At 47.4% G+C, this 15,659-nt stretch overlaps 1 protein-coding gene across 1 annotated transcript; it reads left to right on the top strand.

The window, feature by feature from the left end:
- Positions 1–3,605: 3,605 nt before the first annotated feature.
- LOC135395175 (uncharacterized) lies at positions 3,606–5,666 on the top strand. Its single transcript, XM_064626415.1, has one exon. It carries the CDS (start codon positions 3,606–3,608, stop codon positions 5,664–5,666), a length of 2,061 nt encoding a protein of 686 aa, XP_064482485.1.
- Positions 5,667–15,659: the final 9,993 nt, after the last annotated feature.

Genomic DNA, 15,659 nt, shown 5'->3' with positions numbered 1-15,659 from the left:
CTCGGCGCGGAAGGCGATCTTTTTTAACCACTATGCCGCGCGAGCTGGTTTTTAAGCCTCCCTCAACAACACCAAATATCCTATGGGTGTACGAATAATGTCCTAACGGACATTCAGAGGATATTCGGTGTTGTTGGGTTCTTGACTCCCACAGTGGTGCACTAGGTCTCTGATATCTCTAGATGCAACACGCGCAGATGCTCAAGTTCCGCAAACATAGCGTACGTCAATGAAAAAATGGCTAGGAAGCAAGCGACCTGGTGAAGATGATGCATGATGTACAACCCCGAGACTATATAGGGAACACGAAGGGGCAGACACAAACACCAAGTGTCATGCATAGGGTACGTACTCTGAATGACATCTAGCTGACAAAGCATTTAGGCAGAAAGGAAGTTTAGAAGCCTGCGGACTTCAGGAAGGATTAGTCGGATCTGGCGGACTTTGTCGTATTGTAGCCCGTTCCCTTTGTATCGCTGCCAAGGTAACTACGTCTTTCCTTCCGGGAGAAGAAATTGTTGCGCTTCAGTGCCCCTTTAAGAGCCTGCGGGTAACGATTGTTGAAGTCAGAGGTCGATAGTGCTAGTAGCTGTATTTTTCTTGCGCTCACATCAGGTGAGTCCAAAAACGCACGCACCTATTACTGTACGTAAAATGTGTAAGGACTGTACGTACACAATGACAGGAAGTGTTTTTTTTTTCATAAACAACTGCAGGCACTGCGGCTCGCATGCGTCCTCGTCGTATGCACTTCTGCGCACACATTTGATGATTCGATCAACGTGGAATCCGGCTGGCCCTGGATGGACTACAACGAAGAGTTCGACGTTAGTGACGAAGAAAGCGGAGGTGATGTTGCACACGGCGGTGCTGGTGGTGGTGGTGGGGGAGGTCCTCCTCCGATAGGAGTGGTTGACCTAAACCCGGGTATCTTTGACATCGGCAACATCATAAACGTCATCGAAGCCATAGACGCCGGGCATATCCCAGAATCAGTGGACCAACCTGTTCCTGCCGTTGCCGCTGGTGGTCCCGATCCGCGAGGGAAACAAATCTCGATCCAGGACGCACCAGGAGCACCGCAGAAAGATGTTCAGATAAAGGATAAACCAGGAGGAGCGACGGGTAACATTCAAATCCAGGACATAGCAGGAGCAGGGCAGGGCGATGTTCAAGTTAGAGACAGTACAGGAGGGGCAGCAGGTAATATTCGTGTCCAGGACACAGTAGGAGCTGGGAAGGGCAATGTTCAAGTTAGAGGCAATACCGGAGGGGTAGCAGGTAACATTCGAATCCAGGACATAGCAGGAGCTGGGCAGGGCGATGTTCAAGTTAGAGGCAGTACAGGAGGGGCAGCAGGTAATATTCGTGTCCAGGACACAGTAGGAGCTGGGCAGGGCAATGTTCAAGTTAGAGGCAATACAGGAAGGGTAGCAGGTAACATTCAAGTCCAGGACATAGCAGGAGCTGGGCAGGGCGATGTTCAAGTTAGAGGCAGTACAGCAGGGGCGGCAGGTAACATTCGAATCCAGGACACAGTAGGAGCTGGGCAGGGCAATCTCGAAGTTAGGGGCAGTACAGGAGTGGTAGCAGGTAACGTTCGAATCCAGAACATAGCAGGAGCTGGGCAGGGCGATGTTCAAGTTCGAGGCAGTACAGGAGGGGCGGCAGGTAACATTCGAATCCAGGACACAGTAGGAGCCGGGCAGGGCAATGTCGAAGTTAGAGGCAGTACAGTAGGGGCGGCAGGTAACATTCGAATCCAGGACACAGTAGGAGCTGGGCAGGGCAATGTCGAAGTTAGAGGCAATACAGGAAGGGTAGCAGGTAACATTCAAGTCCAGGACATAGCAGGAGCTGGGCAGGGCGATGTTCAAGTTAGAGGCAGTACAGCAGGGGCGGCAGGTAACATTCGAATCCAGGACGCAATAGGAGCAAGGAAGGGCGTTGTCCAAGTTAAAGGCAGTACAGGACTGTCAGCCCCACAAAGTGACATTGTAGCACAAGGTAGCGGAGCAGTAAAGCAACACTCTCGTGGCTCAGCTCAACGTCAAACTAGCTTCACCAGGGATGGAAGTGTTCGCATCGTAGACACTGACGGCCTTGATGATACGACTGTCCGAATTCAACAGAATGGCGGCAGCCTGGGTCCATCTGGACGTGGTGGTAAAACAGTAAGGAGACAGCAGAGCGGTATTGTAGTTGACAATACCGTCGTAAGTATTGCAGGAAGCAATACGAATAATGTCGACAACATTGCAATACAAGAGGTTGTGCAGGGGGGCGCTGTGAGCGTCAGTGATAGCAAGGCTCCTCAGGAAACTATCAATGTACAGGACAAGGGTGCGCCCCAGAAGACTGTCTCCGTTCATTCTGCTGCCCGAATGTCTCACAAAGACATGCCACGTTCCTCAGCTCCTAGTCTTCCTGTAAAGACGGGAGACAGTGGAGGGTCATACATTAGCCACTCTGTCGTGCACGTACATCACAGCTATGGCGACGGCATACGGACTGACGTCGGAAAAAAACGCCGGGAGCCAGCCTATACGCCTCCCCCAAGCGCCCCGCCACCACGTGTTGTGTGGCCAAGCAAGCATTCTCCACCTTCGGCGTCATTTACCAAACCTCCTGGGAAAGAGATCAGGATTACTTCGCAGGGCGATTCTGGAACGCTTAATATATTAGATGGAGGTAATGTGTTGGAAGCTCGGAAGGCAGGAGGAAAACGGGCCGGATACTCCGGATCTAGTGACGTCAAACAACCATCGTACGGCGGAGGGGTATCGCATTCTGACAGTGATGCTTCGCATATCGGAGTTTCGGACGACATGATGGAACTCATTGATATTCTCTCACAAAACGGCGAGACCATTCGACTTCCTTCTACATCAGGTGTTACGCCTCTGCCAAAACAAGTCTGGAAGCCGTCTTTACCTCAGGAGCCAAGTAACACACCGAGGCCACCTCCAAGTTATACACCTCCACCTCCTGCGCCTACACCCGAAGTTCGTTACCATACGCCTCATAAAAAAATCTCATATGCAGGTCCAGCCCCTGCTGTCAGTCACCACACACCACACAAGAAAGTGGCAGGTAAAAAGCTGGAGACGCACGTTAGTTCATTCGACTTTCTTGCTTTCATAAAACAGTTAGAACAACTGGACAAACGTATGAAAGAAATTCAGAGGCACAAACCATCTCCCAGCTACACACCGGCACCGACGTCAGTGCCGGAACACGCCTATTCGCTACCTTCACACGACGAAGAACCTTCTGTGGCAGAATATCACCACCCTACTCCTACTAAAAAGTCCACAACTACATCGCGACCAGCTCCGCAGTATACGAAAAAAACAAAGAAGTTTACCACCAAACGTCCCAGATATCGCCCAAGAGGAAAGGGCAAGCCCGCACACACGTCAGCTTCTCGCTCGTCGGAACCTCCACTTGGACTCTTCGACCCTCTTCCTTCAAACAAAAAAGTAAAGGACCATCAGATGATGAACATCACTTCTTCCCACCCTGAAAACAAAAATAGCACGACTACGACCTCACGTGGATACTTCACTGGATTTGGTCCTGCCCCACAATTACCGCAAAACCGCATGGTTGCCTTCTGGACTCCCAATCTAGATCCAAGAACTTCATTTACGCCAATGCACATTCAGGCAAATGCTTCGGGGTCGACGGGTCATCTTGCTCCTTACGACATGTGGAGGCCGATCATGAGGCCTTCAAACAGCATGACGTCAAAGTCTCCATCAAATGGTCCGTGGAAACTAATGACTCCTGACAGGCTCGGATCGTGGAAGACCGTTGGAGCGTTTCCAACTTTCTCGACACCCCAGCCAACTGGAGTGGCCTCATTATCAAGTACGTGGCCCGATACCGTAGCTTCTCCCAATGATGCACATCACGGCATGGTTCCAGTCATGGTGCATGTTCAAAATGGCGCTGTACCATTTAAAACAATGTTGCTTGTGGGCGGAAAACCTGGTCCGCATGACAGACACGTGATGCCAGATAATCAGGTTGCAATGCGCCACGCCCCAGTACCCCATCTCCCTATAGGCCAACTAGTAGTAAACCACTCCCCAGTACTGCCATATGGGACAAAGACAGGGATGATGGCACCACAACCGCCACAGTCTTACGGGCAAGCACCGCTACCGTCGCCACAGATGTATGTACCTTATGACGCCGTGCGTGAGAAAGCACCTTCTCCGCCACCTTATAGACCAGAACCAATGCAGCCCTCCACAACACCATTACAGCGCCCGTCAACGTATAAACAGCAGAATGGCCCTGTGCCTCCTGAACCGTCGTCGTACTATAACGGGCCTGCACCCCGAGAACCTGAACCGGAGTATCATTTTCATGCTTCGTTACCCAAAATGCCTGTTTCTCCACCAATATCCACTCATTTTGAGCCGCCTCAACCGCACAGGCCGCCGACAGCTCATCCTCCAACTTCCTACGCATCCGTGCACGATTTCTCAGTGCCTGAGCCTCCGTCATCATACGGACCACACCTTGATGTGCCAACCCCAACACGTCCATTATCAGATGGATTCGTACCTGAGGTGCCAGTGCCCGAACGTCCTACGTCTTACGCACCACGACTTAAGCCGCAGATACCGCAAAGGCCATCGTCGTACGGACCCGTGCCTAAAGCCCCATCACCAGTGCCTGAATCACCTGTATCTTATGACGCACAACCTAAGTCACAGGTAACCCACCGTGCATCATCTTACGTATCTACGTCTGGAACCCCAGCGCCCGATCCACCTAGATCTTACGCACTACAACCAAAGTCGCAGGTTACTCACCGTACGCCCTCCTACGGATCCGTGCCCAAAGCCCCATCGCCAGAACCCGAACCATCTAGGTCTCACGAACCACAACCAAAGTCTCAGGTAACCCAGCGTGCATCCTCCTACGGATCCCTGCCTAAGGCACTATCGCAGGAGCCTGGACCGCCTAGATCTTATGCACCACAACCTAAGCCGCGCCAACCAGAGCAACCAGTGTCCTACGGAACGGCACCTGAACCTCTGTTATCTTACAAATCAAAAACTAGACTACGACCCTCCCAACGCCAATCGTCGTACGGGACAGTGCCTGGAGGATCACTGCCACCCCCTGCGCCACCAGCAACAAATGCACATAAATTTAAATCACCCCCACCTAACCATCCATCGTCTCATGGACCAGCACCCAGCACTGTGCCCGGTCCACCAGCAGTTCCATTTCCCTCGACACTCGACTCAGTTCCCAAACTCTCGTCTTCTGAATTACCGGATCCCAGGACTAGTGTTGTGCAACGCCAATCGTCGTATGGGACAGTGCCCGGAGGATCGCCGCCACCTCCTGCGCCACCAGCAACAAATGTACATAAATTTAGATCACCCTCGCCGAACCATCCATCGTCTTACGGACTAGCACCCAGCACTGTGCCCCATCCGCCAGCAGTTGCATTTCCCTCGACACTCGACTCAGTTCCCAAACTCCCGTCTTCTGAATTACCGGATCCCAGGACTACTATTGTGCAGTATCCCGCACCTCCGCGACCAAGACACCAAAGACTTCTGTACAAAAAGGTAGTGCCCCATCAGCCGGAACCAGCACCAAAAAGAACCCAAGTTTATTTGGGATTGATTCCTTGATATTGCCTCATGATTAGGCATTGATTTATTGGTTTATTGTTGGTTGATTGATTTGTTTATTGTTATTTGAATTGTGTGGGCTGGTTTTACCACCTTAGGTTCGGAAGTGCTTGATGTTTCGATACAACCGTTTCCCACGCTGCCAGCTTAGAAGCCTCTTGCACACCGTACTTTTGACTTCACATGTGGAATAATGAATTGCCTTCACCTGTCCTTAGAAGGTGCAACTGGCAAGTGAGTGCCTTGAACTCTTGACTACCTATCTCGATGTGCCAAGCAGATTTTAATGTGCGAGATAGCGTATTGTCGATGCCAGAGGGGAGTCGGCGACTCCTTATCCGAGTAAGATGATATTGTCAATACATGTTAGGCTGTATATGTGCGTAAAAATAAAGCATATTAGAATTAAATGAATGTCAATGGTGTTTGGACGCGAACATTTCGCGCACTAGAGACGGCGATCCTTCTACGAGGTGTTGTGAAATGTCACTTCTGGAAAATATGTTCAGAACCTTATTTCCTAAATGTTTGTGCATAACTCAACATGCTCTGAATCTTCAGTAGTTTGCTAGGTGGGTGAGAAAATAAAATAAAATAAAATGAATGAATGAACGAACGAATGAATGAATAAATGGAGCTTTGACCGTTGAGCACCCATTAAAGGTGCCACATGTTCCATTGCAAGGTGCACAAGATAACTACATAAGGGATACGTCCCGGTATGAAAGGAAGAAAAAGAAAGAAATATACTACCTATGCAGTTTGTGCACAGAATCAGCGCAAAAATCTGTTCAGTTTCATTATTCATAATTTACTACATAGGTGGTTCGGAGAATCCTAGGTAGCCTTTCAGAGAACTCTTCGAGCTACAGTAAGCGCTCCCCCAATGCATATTTTGTTTTTGGCTGCAACGTTCATAAGAAAATGAGTGAGGTCGACGTCACTCCGCAATGCTGAGCGAGTGGCTCCATTCACGATCGGGCATTTGCTTCCAAGGGCACGACGCTTCGTGCATTTCGTATCTTTAGGGATCCCTGCTAGGACTGTTCCGCAAAAATATCTTGCGTGTTCGCCCCAGATAAATTGCTCGATTAATTAATCAGGGTTTTAAGCGATCCTAAAAGCAATTTCATTGCTTCTGTAACATGTACACTTAGAATTATGGTAAAGAATGGCGGCTGTTTGCAACCAGAGTTCTAGAAGGATGACCAGTTAACAATAATAACGTAGACGGGAGGACTCGCAATTGAAACAGACAGGTTTACCTGGTCCTGGATTGCAGGTCAAATAAAGTTTCCGTTTCGAGACTGCAGTCGTCCCGTCTACATTCTTGTTAACCTGTTGTCCTCGTCTTTTTACTGCAGTTCTTTCACCATGTCCACGTATGTACATACTCCCCCTGTTCCACAAGGGGCATTGAGGCAGGAACAAAGATTCTCCGTGGGCGGCTGGCCAGTCACCTAGTACTTTTTTGTTATAATGTTATAAACACCTCGTACAGGCACAAGTAGAAATTTCAAAAGTTAACTTGTTAGCGTTGTTTGATTTCAGCAAAGTTCACCACTCCCACTATCTGGGTTTTGCCCCAGAGACGACCGGAAGACCACGCACCGGGCGAATTTCGTCCGTTGGCTCCTTTGAGGTACCGCTGCATTAGAAAGGTATCTGTCGTGGCAGACGTGTACGAGGGACCGTTGAAGCCTCATAAATTCCGCAAGTGAAGACGATGGGTGTTTGGAAGCACGAATTAGTGGGGCACAAGAGGGCAGAGGTGACTTGTACTCTCACCGCCCACGCAGACCGTTGGGGGCCCCAGGGCAAGAAAGCATCGTGCGTTCCATTGAACGCGGCATACTATTCTCCGTGCCGGGAAACCTGGTCTGTATGTGTCCGGAGTTATCTTATTCATCAAATCACGATGTCCGTTGGGAACGCAAAGAAGGCGATTATCGTGTCGTGATATAACAGCAAGGGATGGTAAACACCGCCTGCTACGCGCTCGTGCTGAAAACCTCGTCAAGTACAGAACATGGAGTTCGAACAATTTTCTTTTCTTTTTCTTTTTTTAGTGTGAACAGACAACAAGTTAATCACACAAATACGCGGTCCGTTGCGTTAGTCATAAGAACGGGCATGAGGGTTAGCAATTTAGTGCGTTTGTTCTTTACTTTGCTTTTTATTTCACTTTGTCGTTCCAAGAAGGTAGAGAGGTTCAATTCAGTATTTCGATCCAGGCAAAATGAAGCTCGGAAATGCGACAATGCACGGTGGAGGTATTGCTGAGTAACGCAGATTTTTCAGCTCGTTGGTATAACATCAAGTTTTTTTGGTGGCGTCATTTTTCAATGAACGTTATGAACTTATTAGCTCATGCACGTCACTCAAGGAAATAAAGAAACATTTGTTATCTGCCTTCGACGTTCGCACACGGAATTCACTTTGCGTTTTTAGCGGCGTTAGATATTTAGGAACGTGGGTATATATATTTTAACGTGTATTTTATATATAGTAACATATATTTTTCCTGTTAATAAAGTTTATCAGTTGATAGTGGGTGCTTTGTCCCGTCTACTCCGTCCTCGGCCCGTTTTCCTTATACTCAGTTGTTTTCCTTAATAGGTATTGCTGCTTCCGATTTATTTGCTGTTTCGAAACATGGAATTTTGATCTCGAAATTATTGGCGTACTGCACATGATTACTTTATCTGCGTAGTAATTTGGAATGTGCAATGACAGCGTCAGCGTGAGGAGCAAAGACTCGTAAAAAAAAAAAAAAGAGCCCCGATGTATGGTGCTGGACTTTTTTCAGTATCGTACAGTATGGCACGGCAAAAAAATAAAAATAAATACTTTCTTTTGGACCTCTAACGAAAGCGGCGATGTCCGTGCCCCACTCTTCTTATAGCATTATGGTCCAACAGGCGTGAAACGCAAGGCATATTACCTGTATTCTTGTATTCCGACCGTCGACACGCTCACAAAGATGTCCTTTCTTTTTATAGCGCCCTCAGAGTCATTGCACCTTCCGCGTATTTTCAACGTGCACGAGTTGTACACGCTCATCAAAAACGTGAGAAGATGTCTAACTTCACTTTTCTCTCTCCTTTCCTTTTTTATGTACCATCTCGTACTGATTCACACTGGCACAGTTTGTTGCCCCCTCAGAAGGCAGTGATAAAATGCACTCGCCGTCGGTGCGTTTAAATATTGGGTTCTTTTTGCACGGCTTCCAAGTCTGCAGCTAGTAAGCAATTCCACGGCTAGTAAGTAACTCAAATTGCAGTGCCGGTTAACTGGAATTATAATACGAATTGCGCCACAATGCTGGAAAAACGCTACACATATACGCGTAGGTAGAATGATCGTGGATGATGTAGGAAAAATAATGTTACGTAAGAGTGGGTTGTTAAGCTTCAGTTTTAATTGCAGGAAACGCATCAAATCTGAAATGCCGAAATATATGGGAAAGAACGTCGTACATTCTTTGTTTGCGTTACTTTGTTCCAGTGACGCTTCCAGTGACAACGTTCTCAATGCTATACACCCTCGTATCGGGTATAGTATACATAAAGCACAAATACTCTACTCTCCTAGACACAATTACTGGAGTTATACCCTTCCCGTTTTTCTCCGTTGTAATAGGTAATTCCCTCTCATTCATTCGAGTAAAATGCACCTGTCGTCGTATAGTCAACTTTAAACGCACCAACACAAATATCGTTTTTGCGTGACTACGTAGGTATAACATAGGGAGTGGCGCAAGATATCGGTTGCGAGGCACTTCGCTCTGCGTTACATTTGGTTTTCTACACATACACAGTGTCTCGTGAAACAAAGAGCCCTACGGTGTCCACAGAAAGAATAAATGCAGTCCCGTAGTCTCACGCTGAGCAGGACGCAAGCGGCCCACCGTATACGCGCGCAGAACAAACAAACAAAAACAGCGTGCTCTGCTTTCGCTGTACGCAATAACCACATTGTGTACGGGGCATGCGCAGTGCCAGCAACGCTACCTTCTTGCGTACACGACGAGGAAACTCTCTAACCCCTATCTTCTATGCCCAAAGCACACGCGTTTTAAAATACTTCACTTCAGTGACATAAGATCTGCTGATTGAAGATGCATCGAAACAGACGGTACCAACCTTATCTTCTGTGACAAGCAGTAAGAAAACAGAAATTTCTTCATAACACATAGTCGTCTTTTACGTGCACCTCACCTCTGATGAACCTGCTTTTGATATGCGTGGATTACCCTGCTTGGATAAGAATCCGATTAACTTGCAAATGTACGCTGCAAATGTAGGGCGCATTGGGCGCACGTATGCATGCGGGGGAGGTGGAAGGCCTGTACCGGTTTACCCTTATCCATGCCCTGGCATTAGAGTGGACAATCATTTTCAACTTGAAAGGGTAACTAGTAATTATCTCACGACAGGACGAAGGTCACAGCTTGACTAATGTAGGACTCCGCTAAATTTATTGATCCTTCCTTCTTTTCTTTCGACTTCTTCTTTCTTATCGTTTATCTTTCATATCTTAGTTTCTGAATTGTCAACTCGCGAATCGAAATCACGCTCGTTATAGAGCTAGCAGTGGGTGCCAAAACAGGATAATACAGGGTGTTTCGGTTAAATCCCCGGGTTAAATAATTCGCGTACGGGTGCACCAATCGAAGAACTTTCTTTTTTACAAGTACCTGTCCGATACCACCTACAAGCTGCGCACCGTGCGGTGGTGGTGTGTGGTGGTGGTGAAAGGACTCGCCGTTGTCGGCCTCACAGATGTGCACAGGCAACGTCACGACTGACGCCCTGTGGAATATGCGTCCTGGGCCGACTTCTAAGGGAACTGTGCCGACATATGTCTGAAAGCCTCTGAGGAAAACCCAGGAAAAACCTCAAACAGTACAGCCGGCACCGGGATTCGAACCCGGGTACCTCCCAGTCTCGACCAGCCACGAATTATTATTATTAGACGTATGTTGTACCGAACATGAACAGGTTTGTCCGCGACAACATACGTATCTTCAGGTACTTCCGTCCAACGTAAGGATAAAATGAAGCCACATCTACGGTCAGCGAACTTATTATCGGTGCGTCACACTGCACGTCAATCAGTTCCATTTGTTAATAATCAGGGACGTTGATCAACAACCGCGGAAAACGGCGAGCCAAAAACCTCCGTTTCAGATCTCCTGCATTCGAAGAATCTTTGCTCGAATTCGCTCGGCAGATCACCCAGTCTGCGACTGAACCGGCCCGTTTGTGGTGGCATTGAAGGTACCAATATTACAAATCTGTCATGTAGGGTTTGCCCAGAAATTTTGGTAGGAATGCACTAGTAATATTGATCGAGTAAAAATCGGACAGAGTGACAGATTTAGCGACTCATTAACGAAGAGGACGAAAGCAACACAGACACACAGGGAACGTCGAACTTTCATCATACGATTAAGGTTGAAAGTTCGATGTTCCATGTCTGTCCTTGATGTGGTACTTTTTTCGTCTTCGCTGTTGTCATTTGGCATCCGCCCCGCTTGTATCTTATAGTTAGTGAGTCATCAGCTCTTACAGGTCAGTGGCGACACTTTTCTATCACTATTTAACGCAAGATGAACTGCACGAATACAGAGCCCAGTAATACCGCCACGACCGTTCATGAAGCTTGGGCGGAATTTTTTCACTTTTTGCTCGGGGGCCACGCGGGCCGCCACTTCGGCCCTGCTGTATATGATTCAATGTCCGCCCTTAACGATAACAAGTTGTCTTAACAGGTGTTGACGGTGTCGGACATATGTGTTAGTCGTACATTTAGGTCATTTGCTCTCTCTCTCAGTTTGTATTTTCATTAGTTTTCTTCTTTGAAGTTTTGACCTTTCCATGTATCTATTCCTCATTCTTTGTCCATTATTATAAAATTCCCGTCTTGTCCGACTGCGTTTTTACGACGTTTGCTGTTCGTGTTTCTCTCTCTCTCTCTCTCCTGCACTTTAAGGAAAAAAGGTAGAATTTCCTACCCATGATAGTATAGAACGAGAGTACTTCTACCATTTCGGGCCAATCCACCTTCTCCTCCGCGGGGAGGCGTCCCTTTCCCTTGCTCCTCTCTCTCCTATTTGCTCTAAGACAAAAAAGGTAGAGTTTCCTACCCAAGCTGAGAGAACGACAGTTCTGTAGTTTATTTCTGCTATACCCAAAAGGTAAAATTGGTTTGAGTAGAAATGTGGTTCCAATACAACTCTACACAGATGGGTAGAGTTGTATTGGTATCTTTTTTCCCCTAATCTATCTACGTATCTATCTTTTTTCTCTTTGTTGTTTTTCTTGTATATTCCCTTAGATGACGTGTATGGAAGTAGTCAGCCCTGACCACGTCGGGGCTACCGTCTCCACGCTCTGACCCGAAACAGGGAGCCCAAGGACAGGACACGACACGTTCTCGGAACGTGTTGTGTCCTGTCCTTGTGCTCTATGCTTGCTCTTGCGCTTCCTATCTCTGGTTCTTCTCCGTTTGCAATGTACCAGCTCGCCAAGCTCGTAGATTATATCATATGCGATTCAGAGCGGAAGAAATGCATTACGGAGCTAAATAAGTTTTATTTTACACTATACCGCAACAGAATCGGGATCACGCCACTATATAGTACTTAGGAACACGTCAACTGAAACAGTTCAACCCCGCCCACAAATCTAAAGACAACTGTGATTGGCTTAGGCGGGCGCATGACGCCTCCGAGTCAGACTGTTGCTTGTACACTGATCATGTCGTGAAAACATCCGTCGGAGACGACGAACTTGGAGCACATTTGCGTGCTATTCAAGCAAGCCAGTGAACCGGGTTCCACGTCTGCTTAGCGTCCGCTGTCTTCTCGTATGTCCCATGGGACGTACGACAAGTTCGCACATTGAGTACGCATCCTCAATGTGCGGACTACATTATCCGATGGCGGAGATATACGCCCGTGACTGTAGCTCTTATGTTGTCTCGGAGTCTAGTACGCCCAGCTGCCTAAATTGTGCGCTATGAATAGAGACATAAAACGAACCGGTTGTTTGTATGTGCGTTCGAGTGACCGCACGGTGCGCAATTAGCCTCGACCTCCATTGGATGGTCTTGTCGTTCCTCGCGACTTTCCGGGGTGACATCTCTTTGTTCACTCTTCAACACAATGCAAGGCCCCTTCCTGTGCTTGTGTATCTTCAAAAGCGTTTCTTCTTGAGTGGACCATTGAAATCTCTTCTGGCGTGGTAGTTCAACCATCACCTTCTGCCTTCTAACATTACGTCTTTCATTGCTTCAGAGGAGCTCAACTAGGCTGTGTGCAAGGATGTGTTGATATTAACTTTCGTCTCCCGCCCGGTTCGGTGTAGACAGGCTACTGACCAGGCGACTCGAATGCAGTGCAAAGTGTCACTCTCTGTATACTTTTTCTGTGGGCTCTCCTACACATCGACTTCACCACCCCACTTCACAACATGCTACATTCCGAAACGAACTGTCTTGCGGTACGAAGGTTTGTGGCAGTCCGAAAGAAAGCGCGCATCGAGTAAAACTCTCCGCAGACGTGCATATCGTGGGCTGTCACGGCACTTGATCAGTGACATCACGATTCCACGTCAAGAGATCCATCGAGTCAAGAGATCCACCGATGGATCTCTTGACTCGGAGGATCTCTTGACCCGTTGGATCTCTTGACCCGGTTGGATCTCTTGACTCGTCTGAGGGTTCGCCAGCCTTGGATCTTTTGACCCCTTTGTGTTACGTCGTTAACTCTAACATCGCTAAGCAGAAATTACCCGTATCGAAATACAAGGAACCCGTTTTACGTGCGGGGGTACCACCCATCTTGAAAAGTTTCCCCCCTCACATATACTAATGTGCCACAAGCAGGAAGTTAATATCACCAACAATTCCCATTTTATTAAGGTGTATCCATATAAATGGCCCACCCTGTAAAATACAAATGCAGGTGGCAAATCAACATCTCATTTTTATTGACTTTGTTACTTACTTTGTAACACATAGCGCAGTCAAAGAAAAGCCGACAGTTCTCTTATGTCATTTGTGTTAAAAACAGGTGGTTGCATTGTAAGATCGACCTGTTTGTAACACAAGATTTATAGGAGTGCTGTCTTCTTCTTCTTCTTTTTTTTTTTTCAGCGCTTCGTGTTAGAGATTATTTCTATAGTTAGCGTGGGCTACGTACACTCACATTGGGTGGGCCGGCTCCTGTTTCAAACACCTTGATTATTCAAACACTTCTCGTATCACAGCAGGCCCGTAGTCGAAGAGCCAAGTCGCTGTTGTGGACACACGTTCTACATGGCGGAACCGTATGATCATGGACTCTTTCAGGGTACGAAAGATAGCTTGATATGCCCGAACATCTTTGTGTGTGTGTGTGTGTTTCGAAAAAAAAAAAACCAATCTTTCGAAGAAGATGAAGAATATTCGTGCGCTTGTGGCTTGTAGTCATTCTACATGAAAAGTGTTTGATATCGTTCCTGGATCCTTTCCCTACATTTTTGGTGCCGAAACCCGGGTCTCACTCATGGACGGAAGGATTCCAGGAACGGAAAAATGGTATTTAGTAGAGTTACCATAGTAATAGTTCGGGCTGTTTTCTCCCAGAACCAGAATGCACATGCGCTGTGAATTCTCACGCAAATGGTCCACTGGAGCGAGTCATTATTCAAATCCATCGTCCTTATTAAACACCCCGAGAAGCGGATTCGTGACGATGGTGCAGAGGTGGGCTAGTTGGTACCAAATAACTGGAAGAAAACTGTCAGAATTGTCTGTCTTCCGCTGCTTTCTTCCAGATTCGCGCGCTCTGACTCAAACAACAACAATTAGGTTCTGACGATGAAGTGGGGAGGTTTCCCACTCTAGGAGTGGAACGCTACCCCGTAGCTATGGGTCTAATATGAGTGATGACGATGATGGGCGATAACGAAGATGAGAGATGACGGTGATGATCGGAGCGGCGATGGCGATCCTGATCGTGATGGTGCGACCAGTCGAAGATGCTATAAGAAAACGACACAATGAAATGAGAAAGAAGACGCCGGTCTGACAGAGAACTTGCGAGAAGGAAACTTGAGAAGTAGTGAAGCGGTAGCGTTATTCATTTACTTATTTTACTTTTACTTTATTTACTTTTTTTTTAGGTGGGTGATGTGTGGGTTAGGAGTAGCAGAACACGTCGGAAGACGAGTTCAATTTCTCCTTTTTTTTACAAACAAACAAACGCAGGTGACATCTTGCTTTTCAATCGTTTGCGACTATACGATAAGGGTGAATACTTCGAACGGTGCTCCCATCACGCGGCTTGTACTTTTATGCGACATGCACACGACTACAGATGCAATACAAGTTACGGCCCAAGCACATGCAACCGCTTCTCTACCCAATCCCCGATGCGGCATGTACTCCAATTAGTGTTCCCGACCTATACAACTGGAGAGAGATTGCATCTTCCAATGTGTCATGAATACAAAACGCGAAATAAGGAAGCATTGTGAGCAACTCGAGCTTGTTCTCATCAAGACGTGCGATAGTGATCAGTTCTCACCTCGACTTCTGGGCCAGTGCTTTGTTCTGAGCCTCTTAGAAATGTCTCCGAGAACATGTTTGCAACGCGGACGACACCTGTCTCTCTCTCTCATTCGAGGGTTGTCGACCGAGCTTTTAGGTTTTCTAGCGCACCGGTAACGAGCACTTCATGCGCCTTTACCATCGCCTTTGTGTGAGCCGACTGCGTTCCTCGTGAACGCATTTTTTTTTTTTTTTTGGCAGTGCAAATTTCATTTGGTAGGGGAACTTTCGTATGTCCTACTCTATGAATGTGCATTCCGTGAACATGTAATTAGGAGGCTTTAGTACATGGACCTATATACTCGGAATGACGTACCTGCTGCAATACCCATTGGGTTGCGTGTTTTTCGCCCATCGCTAAGGCCCGCCTATCATGTTGTTGAGACACCCTTG

The sequence above is a fragment of the Ornithodoros turicata genome, chromosome 5 (assembly GCF_037126465.1).
Source record: "Ornithodoros turicata isolate Travis chromosome 5, ASM3712646v1, whole genome shotgun sequence".
Classification (NCBI taxonomy): domain Eukaryota; kingdom Metazoa; phylum Arthropoda; class Arachnida; order Ixodida; family Argasidae; genus Ornithodoros; species Ornithodoros turicata.
The sequence above is the reverse complement of the archived record's forward strand: the minus strand, read 5'-3'. Positions and strand labels throughout refer to the sequence as shown.

Bases quoted from the DNA above. Each gene is read 5' to 3' on its own strand.
- LOC135395175 (XM_064626415.1), top strand. From the start codon at position 3,606: ATGGTTGCCTTCTGGACTCCCAATCTAGATCCAAGAACTTCATTTACG.